Source organism: Macrotis lagotis, chromosome 1, assembly GCF_037893015.1.
Source record: "Macrotis lagotis isolate mMagLag1 chromosome 1, bilby.v1.9.chrom.fasta, whole genome shotgun sequence".
Classification (NCBI taxonomy): domain Eukaryota; kingdom Metazoa; phylum Chordata; class Mammalia; order Peramelemorphia; family Peramelidae; genus Macrotis; species Macrotis lagotis.
In genome coordinates this window covers 824,485,238-824,499,650 of record NC_133658.1, presented here as the reverse complement: position 1 = coordinate 824,499,650, position 14,413 = coordinate 824,485,238, and the positions used below count along the sequence as shown (strand labels likewise).

Genomic DNA, 14,413 nt, shown 5'->3' with positions numbered 1-14,413 from the left:
TACAAGAATTTCTAACATCAAGTTATATATAGGTCTTCCACCTTCCCTTCCCCCAAAAGCATTCCATAGGAGTTCTACTGAAGACCATTTTTAGTTTCCTCCATTTCATTTAACTAACCAAATTCAGATACTTCTTAGTTGAAGGAAAATTGAGCATGCCTTTATTTTTTTAATTCCTAATATAATAATCCCTACTTCTTTTTTTGTTTTGTGTAAGGCAATGGAGTTAAGTGACTTGCCCAAGGTCACACAGCTAGGTAATTATCAAATGTCTGAGTCCTCCTGACTCCAGGGTCAGTGCTCTATCCACTGCACCATCTAGGTGCCTCCAAAACCCTATTTCTTTAAAAAGCCTAAGAAGGCTTTCAGTGTGTTCACCTATTAGAAGCTTCCTGTTCATCTATCTATGTACAATAGTTGGGCCTATATGTAAATATTTACTGAGTTCAAGGGGAATGTCATATGTAACTTCAGATGGATAAAACTAGGAGAAATGAAGATGATATGGGAAGACAAAGAGAAGATACTAGACACCAGACACTAGGTAACTAGAAAATTCCTATTCATAGTTTTAATGTCCAACTTCTAAATTTGTACTACTTCTAAATTTTGAGTGGCAAACAGAATTCATCAATTATAGAAATTCATAGTCATGTAACAAGAAAAAACCAGCAGATAAAATAGGACACAGTGAACATCAGTAGTTCAATGTTTCTCTATGTAAAAGGATTAATTTATCATTTAATTTTGTCCCCCATAGCTAATCTATTATCAAGACCTCTAAATTCTTCATTTGTAAAGTCTCTGCATTTGCTTAATTTCTATTACCATCCTATCCCAGATACTTATCTCTCACTTAGATCACTGTAAGTTTCCCTTAGCAACTTTCCCTCATTTCCTAACCATCCTATGCAACTTCAGCATATCAATCTTTCTTAAAGCACTGCTCTCTTCATGCTTTATCCCTGCTCAAAATTATTCAATGGTTCCCAATTACCAACAGCATGAATCCCCTCCCCTCCAGGAGGTGGACTACAGTCATGAATCAAAATTACAGAAACCAACCATATAGATGGAAGTGTGCTAGCTAATACCTTGTCAGAGCTATAACTAGCAATTCTGGAATTCAAAACTCAAGCATTAAAGATGCCCTTGGATACCAATAGAACACAAAATCCTTTGAGAGAAGAGTCCAGGGACACTACTCTATGGAGGACATTGGAGGAAGAGCACAACCAGGCTACAGATCAGAAAGGATATAAGAATGCAACCAGGATGTAAGGAGTAGGGAGTATCAAGAAGCATGCCATCTGGAAGTCTTAATTTTTGTTAGCTAGAAACTAAACTTAGTTGTTTTCCCCAGCTGAAAATGATGAGTGTTGCCAGCATTCTCAAAAAGCTCTGTATTGTGCCTCCCTTCTCTGCTAGCATTTTTTTTTAAAAGTTTTTGCAAGGCAAACAGGGTTCAGTGGCTTGCCAAGGCCACACAGCTAATTATTAAGTGTTTGAGGCCGAATTTGAACTCAGGAACTCCTGACTCAAGGGCCGGTGTTTTATCCACTGTGCCATCTAGTCACCCCTCTGCTAGCATTTTCAGTGGGAAAGGAAATGAGGCCAAAATTCATCATCAAAGCTTCACCTAATGAGAAAAATATGAGTCTCAAGGAGGAAGCTCTGTCAATAGTTTTTCACCATATATTTCTCCACTCTGGAAATACCCCATGGTTCTCAATTATTGGTTCTTCCCCACATTCAACTTCCTTCTCATGGGCCATGATCATTAATCTTAGGGTTTTTGGTCTAATAAAAAATAGCTACTCCTCACAAAAAGAATTGGGGACTTTTAAGATGAAGAAGAAAAATCCAAATATAACTGGCATTCAAGGCCATGAACAGTTTGTCTTTTTCATGTAATTCTTAATATTTGATAACACAGGGGTGGCTAGGTGGCGTAGTGGATAAAGCACCGGCCCAGGAGTCAGGAGTACCTGGGCTCAAATCCGGGCTCAGAACTCTTAATAATAACCTAGCTGTGTGGCCTTGGGCAAGCCACTTAACCCTGTTTGCCTTACAAAAAAACTGAAAAAAAAAAAAAACAAAACCCCAAAACAAACAAACCCCAAAAAACAATTATTTGATAACACAAACACTCTAGGTCTACTCAATGACCCTTAAACACTACCTGAGTCTTACTACCACTATGACTTTTCTCATGTTATTCTGTCCTAACTAAATTTTACCTATCCTTCAAGATCCATTGCCAACTGAAGCTCTGCCCAAATATATCAACTTAAAATAACCTCTCTTCCTTGAAATCCTTTATATATACTGTATTTCTCATATGATTTTTATAAAACACTGATTTTTAATTTACATTTCATGTGTTTTATCTCCCTTCTAAAGATTTTTTGGAGACAAGAACAATTCTGTAAATCCTCAGAATCTTCACTTCTAGTAAGACATCCAATAAAATTTTTTGCAAGAATTATCTTCTTAGTCATCTACTAGAATTGAATCAAATATTTTAGGATTAGGATTAGACAGCATATTTGTTTCAATTTAAGGCTGAGGAAACTGAGACATAGAGTTTAAAGTGGCCTACCCAAGTTAAGCACACTTGGGACTAGAATGCAGGTTTTGACATACTATCTCCTTGTAGTTAATTACTACTATAACACTGTACTACTATTCTCAGTCAAATTGTATTCGATCTAGCAATGACACCTGCTTCCAATGTGCATTTCTACACTTACCATTTACAATCATTTTCAAACAAGCTGAACATGGTTTTCTGGAAAAATAAAGATCACAGTTTTTCATCTTTGATCCATGTCTAATAAGAGCAATTTGCCCAGCATGTAAATCTTCACTAGAACAATGGAGACCAACAATTTTCATGTTTTTCACCACCACAAGACCAGTTTTCTTCACCTATATCAAAATACAAAATATTATTTCATTAGAGTCGACACGTTAGAATCATACCATAGATAACACTTGGTTTGATTCCAATAGAATAAAAAGAATGGCTTCCTCATTTGAAAATAGTATGAGCAGAAATATCCAGAGGGTAAGTACTGTATCATGTTTACTTTTGAAACCCCAAGGCCTTGCAAAGTCCCTTGCACTTAATGTTAGCTGAGTTTGGTGAATTTATTTTAAATTAACACTGCAAATTTTAATGTTTACTTGACCATGTAGAAAAGTTCCCAATCTATATTCTATTACCCCTATTCCTCATAAAGTTTTATTGCCTTAATTGGTTTGTTCTGGTGATATGTAGTTATACCAATAAGCCCATTTTTTTTAGTTCTGAGGAGGTAAGGGCCATATTCTATGCATAGAGTTTTCTTCCAAAGATCAAAGAGTAATAGTATTTCTAAGGAATGACAGAGTTATTAACATTAAAAAAAAAAGATACTACCTAAATTATTATTAAAAACTTAGGAGTACAAATCAGGGAATGATAACAAAATAGGAATATTCAGTATATTCAATAAATTTATCAAATAAATGTCACCTGCTCCCCTACCACCTATTAAAATGATTAAAGTATAAATCTGTCATGATGGGTTCAATAGAGAATCTTCTAGGATAATTTAACTTCCTGATTTTGCTTAACTGCTGTCTACTGTTATTAACAGTAGAGTGACATGTTTTTAATCCACCCTCAACTGAAAAATGTATCTATCTATATCTTATTAGATAACAGACATATATCAAATTGAGTTTTTAGAAGACTGGAAAAAAAATCAATTCAGGAAGTTTACACAGGAGTAATTAAAACTGACTAAATTCTAAAATTTCTATTGGCAAAATGGAAATTGGAAGTTCCTTGATCCCCTTTCTGAAAAATCTCATTAAGAAATGTTCACACTGGGGGCAGCTAGGTGGCGCAGTGGATAGAGCATGGGCCCTGGAGTCAGGAGTACCTGAGTTCAAATCCTGACTCAGACACTTAATAATTACCTAGCTGTGTGTCCTTGGGCAAGCTACTTAACCCCATTTGCCTTGTAAAAAAATAAAAATAAAAAAAGAAATGTTCACATTGGATTTACAACAATGAAATTTCTATAAAGTGGAAAATTGCAGCAATAGCAAAGAAAATGCATTTTTCTCAAGTTAAAAAAAGCACTTTGCTATCAATCAAATATACAGCAAATACTGAGTGACAGGGATAAATCTACTAAAAAGGCCCCCATTCTTATTCAGTTAAAATCAATAACAGCTTTTACATGATTTGAAAACATTTTTCACTTAATAATTGTCTAGCTGTGTGACCTTAGGTAAGTCACTTAACCCCATATTGCCTTAAATAAAAAAACTTTAAAACAAAAGGAAAGCATCTATGTAATAATCTTTAAAAGGCTTTCAGTTAGGTTTAGGATTCTTTTAGAAATGGAAAAAGACCTTGACTTGATGTTCGAGGCTTTTTGCTAAATATAGTAATGAAATAGTTATATATATAGGCTACTTAAACATTCAAGTCCAATGAAATCAAGACAATTCCCTTGGAATTATATTTTTTTATTATGGGTGCTTTTAAGAAATAGCTCATATTTATAATGTTTACAAAGCATTTTCCTCCCAACAAAACTATGAGGTAGGATTTATAGCTAAGAAAAGTGAAGACTAGGTGGACTTGGTCAGGATCAAGCAAGACAGTATCAGCATCAGGATCTGAACCCACCCAAACCTTCTAACTCCCAGGCTAGGACTCCTCCCATTATAACACAAATAACACTCTCCATCACATCATCATCCCAAATGGGATGTAAATTGGTTCACATTGGACATTTTACAAGGGTTGTATGAAAGATTTAAATGCCAAGAGTCAAACAATAAATCAATTGCACTAAGGTTGTTAACTGAATAGTTCAAACTGTTCCCAGAAGTGAAATAGAATTTAATGTGATACTAGATAAGATTTACTTTATCCCACAGAAACACAGATCTAGTTTTTTTTATTGCTTTTGACTTTAAGATTCAGTAACAGATTTTTTAATTAAAATGCTCATTTTTATACAAATATTGAAGAATGGAAATATGTATTTGAATTGTAAAGTAAAACACTAAACTTATTTTGAAATTGGAGAACCAAGAATTTTCCTTTTTATCTCATATTTATCTAAATGCCAGTGTTTTGAAAGTAAACTCTCTATATTCACTTTATTAGCCTACTTCAGGTTCCTCTTAGTAAGTTAGAAAATAAATTAAAATTTCACTTCTGAAACTCACTGATGTCATGTTTCCAAAAATTTCACTATTAAAATTAATTTCACTAAACTGAACCAACCAAAGTACCTAGGACAACTGGTTATATAGTACACTGATTTAAGTAAGAGATTTACTTAATAGTTGGTAATAGATAATAGAGAGAAATCTTGGCTAGGTCAGAATTTATCAAAGTTATACTAATAAATGAGAGGTGCAAGCTTAAGTCAGATTCGATCAACTTCATTTTACTTCAGCAAGTTTTGGCTTAGATTCCTAGGAAACCTACTTAATTTTCAACATAATTTACTACTTTTCAAGCTTTATTTATGAGGGTAAAATCAAAATGTCAGAATTTTGGAGGAAGATTTTCTATTCCAAAATCCACTTAGGCAGTATAAGATTCTCAAAAGGATTTAAGGAAATTAAATCCTTTCAATGAATCATGGTTTTGCATCTCAATTTTGCCTTATTTCATTAACAACCATGAAAAAGGATTTATATGATCTTGTTCACTAGGTAATCTACAACTGAATACAGGCAATTAAGAATAGACTGCTTTAGATAAGAATTACTATATTTACTATCTACTATCAGGGATTCACTATTTATTATTTAAGTTGTTGTCAAACTTAACATTCTTTTTTTAAAGCTCCACTACTTAGCACAAGTCTAGCAAATAGTAAGTGCTTAATGTTAAGTGCTTAAATGTTAAGTAGGTGCTTCATTTAGTTTTTTCATCACAACAACCCTATGAGATAATTATCTTCATTTTACTTATGGGGAAATTGACAGAAAGTTAAAGTGATATACATAAGAGCTAATTAAGTATCTAAGCAGAAATTCAAAACCAAGTTACCTACCTCCAGATATAGTCCATCTACCACTTAACACTCTACAATGATGCCTCATTCCCTATTTCTTCCTCCTCATCTTCCTTCCTAATTGCACAAGTAGGTCATTTCCCTAAGTATTATTTTCTGTACTCTGGATGAACTTACATTCACAGAATCAGAAATAACATCTACACTTATATATTCCTATATTTTTGCTTTTTTTTTTTTGCAAGGCAAATGGGGTTAAGTGGCTTGTCTAAGGCCACACAGCTAGGTAATTATTAAGTGTCTGAGGCCGGATTTGAACTCAGGTTATTCCTGACTCCAGGGCTGGTGCTCCATCACTGTGCCACCCAGACGCCCCTATTCCTTGCTTTTAAAAAAAAAATCTTTAAACTGAGATAAAGGCAAAATAAATACAGAATATGACAAATTATTCCTACTTCAACCTTTCAAGGATCTGTGATTTTATCAGTATGGAACTTTTGCAAATGGTCTCCAAGAGATAGGGCTGAAAAAATTCCTCACCAACTAGCCAGCTTTATGGCAACATAAACACAATGCTCCACTCAACTCATACTCAAAGACTCAGCCCTTGCAGTTTGTGTTCATTCTTCACTGGAGGTCAAATCTAGCTATCTTTAAGTATAAAGTAGAGCAAATTTCGAATCAAAGCAAGGATAACTCCCTAACGTCTCAGAGGCAATATAAAATGACTTTGGAAAACTCTAAATTATTTTGATGTAACTCTTCTTTTGCTTCTTGGCAGAGGCCGAAGACTATCATAAGAAAGGGGGGGAAAATCATCTCTAAGGTCACTTCTAGTTCTAAGAGTTTATTATCTAAGTCACAAGAAAAAGATGCAAAATTCTTTGCAAAAGGTAATGACATATCCTTTTTACTACTTGCAAATGAAAGAGAATCTTTGCTCTTTTTCTTTTTTACTTATTCTAACATTTTTTATTGTTAGGAATATTTTATATTAGTCAACATTTTCTTCCATTGAGTGTCATCACAGTAATGCTATTTACAATTCTCTGAATTTTCACTCTAGATACTTAGCCCTTTTATAAGACTATTTTAGTTGGCTTAATTATTTTCATAAGTTCCTGAGCACTAATTAAAATATTTCATTTAAAAATAGGTATGAAATTGGTACAACAAGATTCTTTTTTATAATCTACAATATTAGGCTAATTTTTACAATTCCTTTTTTAAAGAATAGAGTCTTTCAATAATTAATATAAAGCATTCAATAATTCATACACTGATTTCAGGTTTTATTTATAATGATACCATTTTCGTCTTCTTCAATAATTAAGGAAAAGAATCAACCAACTGTGATTCCCAGTTTTATTTGAAAAAAAAAAATTTAAAACCCATAATGATACTTATGATTTTGTTATTTATTGTTGAGTGGCTTAATCAAGAGCAAGAAAAAAATCCTTTAATAAAAAATTATCCATTTTGAAAATGAGTGGACAAAAAAGAATTCTAAGAATTCTTAAAAGAGATTGACTGAATGAATAACTCCTAAAATACCATATGCACTGATAGAAATCAACATAAACAATTAATAAGCAAACTCGGTTATACTGATTTTCAATGTTGCATTTTTAACAAATCACAGATACAGACCCAAACAACAAACACATAACTCTCACTCACTCACACATAAGGACCCAACTGCCATCAACCAAATCATGGATCTAGTACTAGGGAGCTCAGAGATAGTCCAATCCCTTCCCACTACACATGAGGATTATATACCTATCAGTTAGGTCTTCAAATTAGGTAGATAGGTAGGTAGGTTGATAACATAGATAGAAGGTAGGTAAGTAGGTAGATTGATAAGAAGGTAGTTATGTTTTGTTTTTTTATAACTCATTCACCTGTTTTTTGTCAATAGGTACTTTGGTCACATCTGCATTATCTCCCAAAGGTGCAAGTTCATCCTCTTCCTTTCTCTGATTAAGAACAAAAATTTTTAAAGAGTTAATATCTAGGCAATATTCTGTATTAAGTGCCAGATCTACATTTTCTTTAGCAATAATCTTTTTCCTTTTATTTTTAACAAATAACAATAATAAGAGCTTTCATTTTTTTATGCTAAGGCCTCACCCTGAAAATACTCATTATAGAATAATTCCTTTGTGTAGATCTTTCAGTAAAGATTTTAGACAAGTTTCTAAGGCTTCAATTAAGACAAAATTTTCTCCAGGAAAATAACTTCACTTTGGTCCTGCCAAGGCAGAATAGAATGAGGTAATAACTTCCCTCAATTTGAACAACATCAGATTGATATTAATGGAGACAAAGTTAATATTAGCTTTTGGGGAACTGCCATGTCATATTGTGCCCCCTTTTAAATTTCCAATCCATTAACTGATGCATAACCATAGAGTTCTCTTTTGGTTATTTGTACATTTCTTTTAATTTCATCTTATTAGATTTGGCATCATGGTAGCTCTGTGATGCTTACCCAATGATTTAATTCAATTAAGAATTTATTAAGTTCATACTAAATGCTAGCACCAAAGATTTAAAACTAAAAACAAAAAAAAGTTACCTAGCCTTTCCAGCTTTTTCACATGCAAATTTTGATAAAGTTGTTTCATAACATGCCTTTGTTCAAATCATTTTTAAAAATAACAACTTTCCATTATACCTACTACATGAAAATTTTAAAAAATTCAATATTAGGGGGCGGCTAGGTGGCCCTGGAGTCAGGAGTACCTGGGTTCAAATCCGGTCTCAGACACTTAGTAATTACCTAGCTGTGTGGCCTTGGGCAAGCCACTTAACCCCATTGCCTTGCAAAAAAAAAAATCTAAAAAAAAATTCAATATTAAAGCAACATTGTGCAATGATCAATAGACTGAGTAGACTGAATAGTTCTTCTCAACAACACTGATCCAAGACAGTTACAAATGACTCAAGAGGGAAAATGCTATCTACATTCAGAGAAAGAATGATGGAAGTCTGAATGAAGACTGAAGTATACTACTTTCACTCTCTTTGTATTTGTATTTTTTCCTTTTGTTCTGCTTCTTCTTTCATAATATGAATAATGTGGAAATATGTTTAACATGATTACATATGTATAACCTATTTCAGATCGCATGCTCTCTTGAGGAAAAGGAGAGGAGAAGAAAAAGGGAAGGGAAGGAAAAAACTGGAATTCAAATTCTTGTAAAAAATGAATGTTGAAAACTATCTTTACATGTAACTGGAATAAATAAAATACTATTTACATAAAATATTTTAAAAGTTGTTAAAAATAAATCAGTTTAAAAATATATAATGTCAAAGCTTTAAAGTTCCACATGCTATTAATTTCAAACAGATAATGGATTTGGATTTAGACCTATAAATTCAAAATAAAGATTTCAAACAGCATATTTGAAATTTTTTCAAAGTACCGATTTCTTTAGTTTGGAATTTGACAAATGAGAAAATAGGATGCTATGAAAACTGTCCTCCTAAGAAAATTATTTAAGGTATACAAAAATCAAATTTTCTAAAACTAAAAAAAAAAAGTGCCTTAAAAATTTTCTCAACCATTATAAAATGTATATACTTGGTTTGGATATATTTTTACCAAGATGTTAACAATAAGCCTAAAAGGTACTATTAGTTTGTTTTACTTTCCTCTTTTTAAAGACATGGTAAGGTAATGAATTACTGGGTGTTTTACTGATAACATTCTCTGGAACTGAAGAAGGCTACACTGGGTTCATTACTAATAGTCACTGGTATATAATTATTAAATACATGCAATTCCAATTCTGCATCTTTTTTTACCATTTCTCATTCATTTAGGAAAATTAATAAAGTCCAAAGTGACTTCATTAAAACATGATGAATCTCTTTACTTTAATACAGGTTATATCCTTATATTTCTCTAATCTGTATGATGAAAAGCGCTCTGGAATTGGAGACCCAAAAACTTATTTTGAAGACCAGTTCTGTTCTTTATTTTAATAAAAGTTGGCTTAGGTACTTCAGCTCTCTGGGTCCCAGTTTCATCATTCTATAAACTGATAAGATTAGATTACATAACCTCTAAGGTCTTCTTGTTTCAGTTCTGTGATCCTATAATATCTATATTAGATATTTTCCTCAAAGTTGCAAAGAGCAATTTGGAACTACGTCCAAAGGGCAACAAAAATATGCATACCCTTTGATCCGGCAATACCACTTACTGGGTCTATACCCTGAAGAGATGATGAAAAAGGGTAAAAACATCACTTGTACAAAAATATTCATAGCAGCCCTGTTTGCGGTGGCAAAGAATTGGAAATCAAGTAAATTTCCTTCAATTGAGGAATGGCTTAGCAAACTGTGGTATATGTATGTCATGGAACATCAGGGACAATTTGGGGCTGTCTGCAATGGAGAATGTCGTCTGTATCCAGATAAAGAACGGTGGAGTTTGAACAAAGTTCAAGGACTATTCCCTTTAATTTAGAAAAAAACAGATAGCTTATTGTCTGATCTTGCTATCTCTTATACTTTATGTTTCTTCCTTAAGGATATGATTTCTCTCTCATCACACTCAATTTGGATCAATGCACAACATGGAAATAAGGTAAAGGCTGACAAATTGCTTTCTGTGGGGGGTGGGGGAAGGAAGTGAAATTTGGGGAAAACTGTAAAACTCAAAATAAATAAAATCTTTAATAATTTTAAAGTCCCTAAACTCTCAAGAATCATTATCTCAAAGTCTTTCAATGATGTTACAATCATAAAAATGATACTTAAGAATAAGATAAGCAGTAAGAACTAACATTAAAGCTCTTAAGAATAATAGGTAGATTTCTTTGATGAGAGCAGTTAAAAAGGACTTTAAACAGATAAGAGCAAAGGTTTGAAGGGGAAAAGACATGAAAGACATGAAAAAGAAATCATGATACAATTTTACAGATGCTATGAGAATACAGACCTCATTCAATTTAATTCAATTCAACAAACATTAACTAAATACTTCCTCCGTATAAAGCACTATACTTGAAAGGGGAAAAAAGTTTTGAAAATCTAAGGCTATGTCTGTTAAAAGTTCATTATCTTGATTTCTCTCTCACTACATTCAATTTAGATCAATGTATAGCATGGAAACAATGTAAAGACTAACAGACTGTCTTCTGTGGGGGGTGGGGTGAGGGAAGCAAGATTGGGGAAAAAATTGTGAAATTCAAAATAAATAAAATCTTTCAAAAAAAAAAGTTCAATATCCAAGATGTAGAGGAAGCTAACAAATATATAAGAGAACAAGGGAGCTAACAAATATGTAAGACCAAGAACTAACTTCACAAGGATAAGGGATCAAAGAATAGGAACAGATAGTTCCCAAAAGGTGAATAGTTTTTTTCCCCCCAAAGAATAAGGAAACAATCAAGTTAAACACTCACCTAATATTTTCAAGCTCCTACTATGTGCCAGGTTTGTGCTAAGCTCTAATGATAAATGACAAAAAACTCATCTCTACTTTCAGTCCACTGGAGGTTTTGTGTGTTTGTGTGTGGGGGTGGGGTGGGGAGGTAATAAGAAAACAGTCATGTACAAACAAGATATAAACATGATGAACATGAGGACCAGGAGAGGCTTCTTGAAGAAGGTGGGACTTTAGCTGAGATCTGAGAGAAGCAAGGAGGCAAAAATGAGAAGGATCAATATACCTGGCATGGCAAAGAACTAGTGAAAATGCTCAGAATTGGAAGATATAGTCTGCCTTTATCAAATGTGCTCAGTTCTGAACACAACAGATTAAGAGCATCTCTTATTTAGCTGGGGAGTATCCAAAAAGAGCATAAATAGTGATAAAGTACCTTCAGTACATGTCATGAGATACTAAGAAGCATGGACAAGACTCAAAAGGGAGGGACAACTAGTGGTCTTCAAGTAGCTGAAGAGTTGTCTCATGGAAAGAGATCAGACTTGTTCTTTTGGGTCTCAGAGGGCAGAACCGGGGCAATGGTTATCAGTAAGGCTTGATAACAGGAAACGCTTCCTAACAATTATGTCTCTCAGTCGGTGAAGGAGCTGCCTTTAATGGTGGTGAGTTGTCTTCATTAAGGAGTTAAATGATCACTTTTCTGATATAATGAGTTATATATATCATCTATGGTATGAGTTGAACTAAATGGCAAATAAGCCTCTTCCAACTCTCCAGTTCTATGAATTATAGACTATTAGCAACCATATGGTTCAAACTATTAATAAGCACATCCAACAAATTAATACAGCCAATCAACACTTAACTTTTAAAGACTAGTCAGTGTTGGAAGTGGGGGGTGGTAAGATGGGCACACTAATACAAAGATGACAGCTTGAATTGCTCCAGTTATTATGGAATTATGCTAAGAAAATGAACACAATGTCTTTGTGCTTTGACCTAGAGACTTTACAGTTAGGAATATTTCCTACACGCCAGTCAATGACAAAAGGTCTCACATACCAAAAGGCCCACAGTGGCATTTTTTTTGGGGGGAGAGGAATTGAAAACTAAATCATACCACAGATTTAAAACTCATTTAACAGATAAAGAAACCCGAGGTTCAGGAGAGCTAAATGACTTTCTAGGGTCACCCAAATAAGAAGTGTCAGAGGTGGTCTTCCTGACATCATTTTCCACAAAAGTGAACTCCATCTTCCAGGAGGACTGACTCAATTCTGAGCCATGTTCCCTCAGTACGCCCTGGTCCTAGGAACCCCTCTCTACCTCCCTCTAAATGCTGAAAGTGGCAGGGAGCCAGGAGAACTCTTCCAGCCATTTCCTCCTTGGTTGCAGGTCTTCCTCAGGACCCTCTGCAGGGCACTCCCCCAACCCTAGTTCCTTTTTGTGTTGCCTTCTTCCATTACATTAGAAATTCCTGGAGGTCAGGGATTTTTCTTTTTTCCTTCTCAGTATCCACATATTGTCCAGTGGGTCTACCCTTTACCGGAGAAAGCTCCCAAGTCTAGATTCCAGTAGTACAATGAATTAAGGTCACTGCACCAACTAAGGAAATGTCATTTCTCTGGGTAAGAAATTCCAGTCCAGTCTCCCTTGCTGACTTTCCAGAATTCCTTTAGGTGTAGGATGAGTCTGAACTCTCGACCATCCACTGTCCACAGCAAATGCTTCTAACATTTGTATGAACTAGTGCAGTGCATTAAGTACTGGACCTGTAGTCCAGAAGACCTGAGTTCAAATCCAATGTCAGACACAATCTAGTTGTGTTACCCTGAGCAAGTCACTTCAGCTGTTTACCTCAACTTCCTCATCAGTGAAATGGAGATAGTAATAGTACCTACCTCCCAGGGTTGTTGTGAGAATCAAATGAGATGATAAAAACTATAATAGGTGTCTGGCACAGAGGAAGTCCTATAAAAAAGTGTTATTATTATGATTGTTCTAAATGGATTTTTAAAAATCTTTAATTTTGTCACAAGGTTGTGAGATGATAAATGTTCAAAAAAGAGATAAGATGAGCCAGGCTTTATTTAGTTTTTGAAGTTGCTTGACTCAGGATTTAAAAATAGAATAGTGAAAGTGATGGAACAGTCTGAGTATGTTAAAGGCAAATATCCTCAAAGTTTCAGTGTCATGCTTCATTACAGGGAGTTACTTGCCTCAGAGAAGGCTGCTTGGCTCTACCAAAGAAGCTAATTACATAAACAGAGATGCCAGGGGTGGAACATTATTGCTTACATGTATATTATGCAATCTTTCCAAAAATGTTCTGTATCTGCCACCTTAGTATTTGTTCCTTTTTAAAAAAACCTAAGAATCATGATGGTGCCCCTCCTTTCTCACTTAGTACCTGAAACACAAATGTAATTGAAGACTTTTTATAATCTCTCTAGAGTGCAATGGAAATATCTCAAAAAAAAAAAAAAACCACAAGATACACAAATTTAGAGAATCCATCCCAAATGTTCACATGGATTACTTCTGCCCAGCCAGCAGTCTGAGTTTTTTACTGGTCTGATCAGCTGGCTGGACACACTATAATCTGCCTAACATTAGTGATGTCATTTTGGTTTTGAGAACAAGAGACAGCAACCAACCAACAAACCAGGAGAAACTTTACTTGTACACTAACTTAAGACTAATTCCAATAAAAATGCACATGTCAAATTAGATAATAAAAGTCAAAGGGGGAAAAAAGGGGCAATATCAGTGTGTGTGTGTGTGTGTGTGTGTATATATATATATATATATATATGGATATATCTTTTCACTATGCTGTAAAATGTAAATGTAATCATTATTATAAATTTCTAACCTATTCAATTCATCTAACCAGATCAAGGGGGAAAGTGAGCATTAATCAAATATTTGTAGATTTTTTTTTTACTATAAACACAACACTGCTTTA

The 14,413-nt window shown here is 34.0% G+C and overlaps 1 protein-coding gene across 3 annotated transcripts in view; it reads right to left on the bottom strand.

Moving 5' to 3' along the window:
- Nucleotides 1-14,413, bottom strand: part of CDADC1 (cytidine and dCMP deaminase domain containing 1) — a 36,788-nt gene that overhangs the window by 20,919 nt on the left and 1,456 nt on the right. For 2 of the 3 annotated variants that reach the window (XM_074217146.1, XM_074217147.1), the window contains exons 3-4: nucleotides 7,943-8,017; nucleotides 2,754-2,931 (exon numbers count right to left, since the gene is read on the bottom strand). In XM_074217146.1, the coding sequence (XP_074073247.1) occupies nucleotides 2,754-2,931; nucleotides 7,943-8,017 (253 nt within the window). The remainder of the gene's footprint in view (nucleotides 1-2,753; nucleotides 2,932-7,942; nucleotides 8,018-14,413) is intronic. The other variant, XM_074217148.1, reaches the window with a different exon arrangement.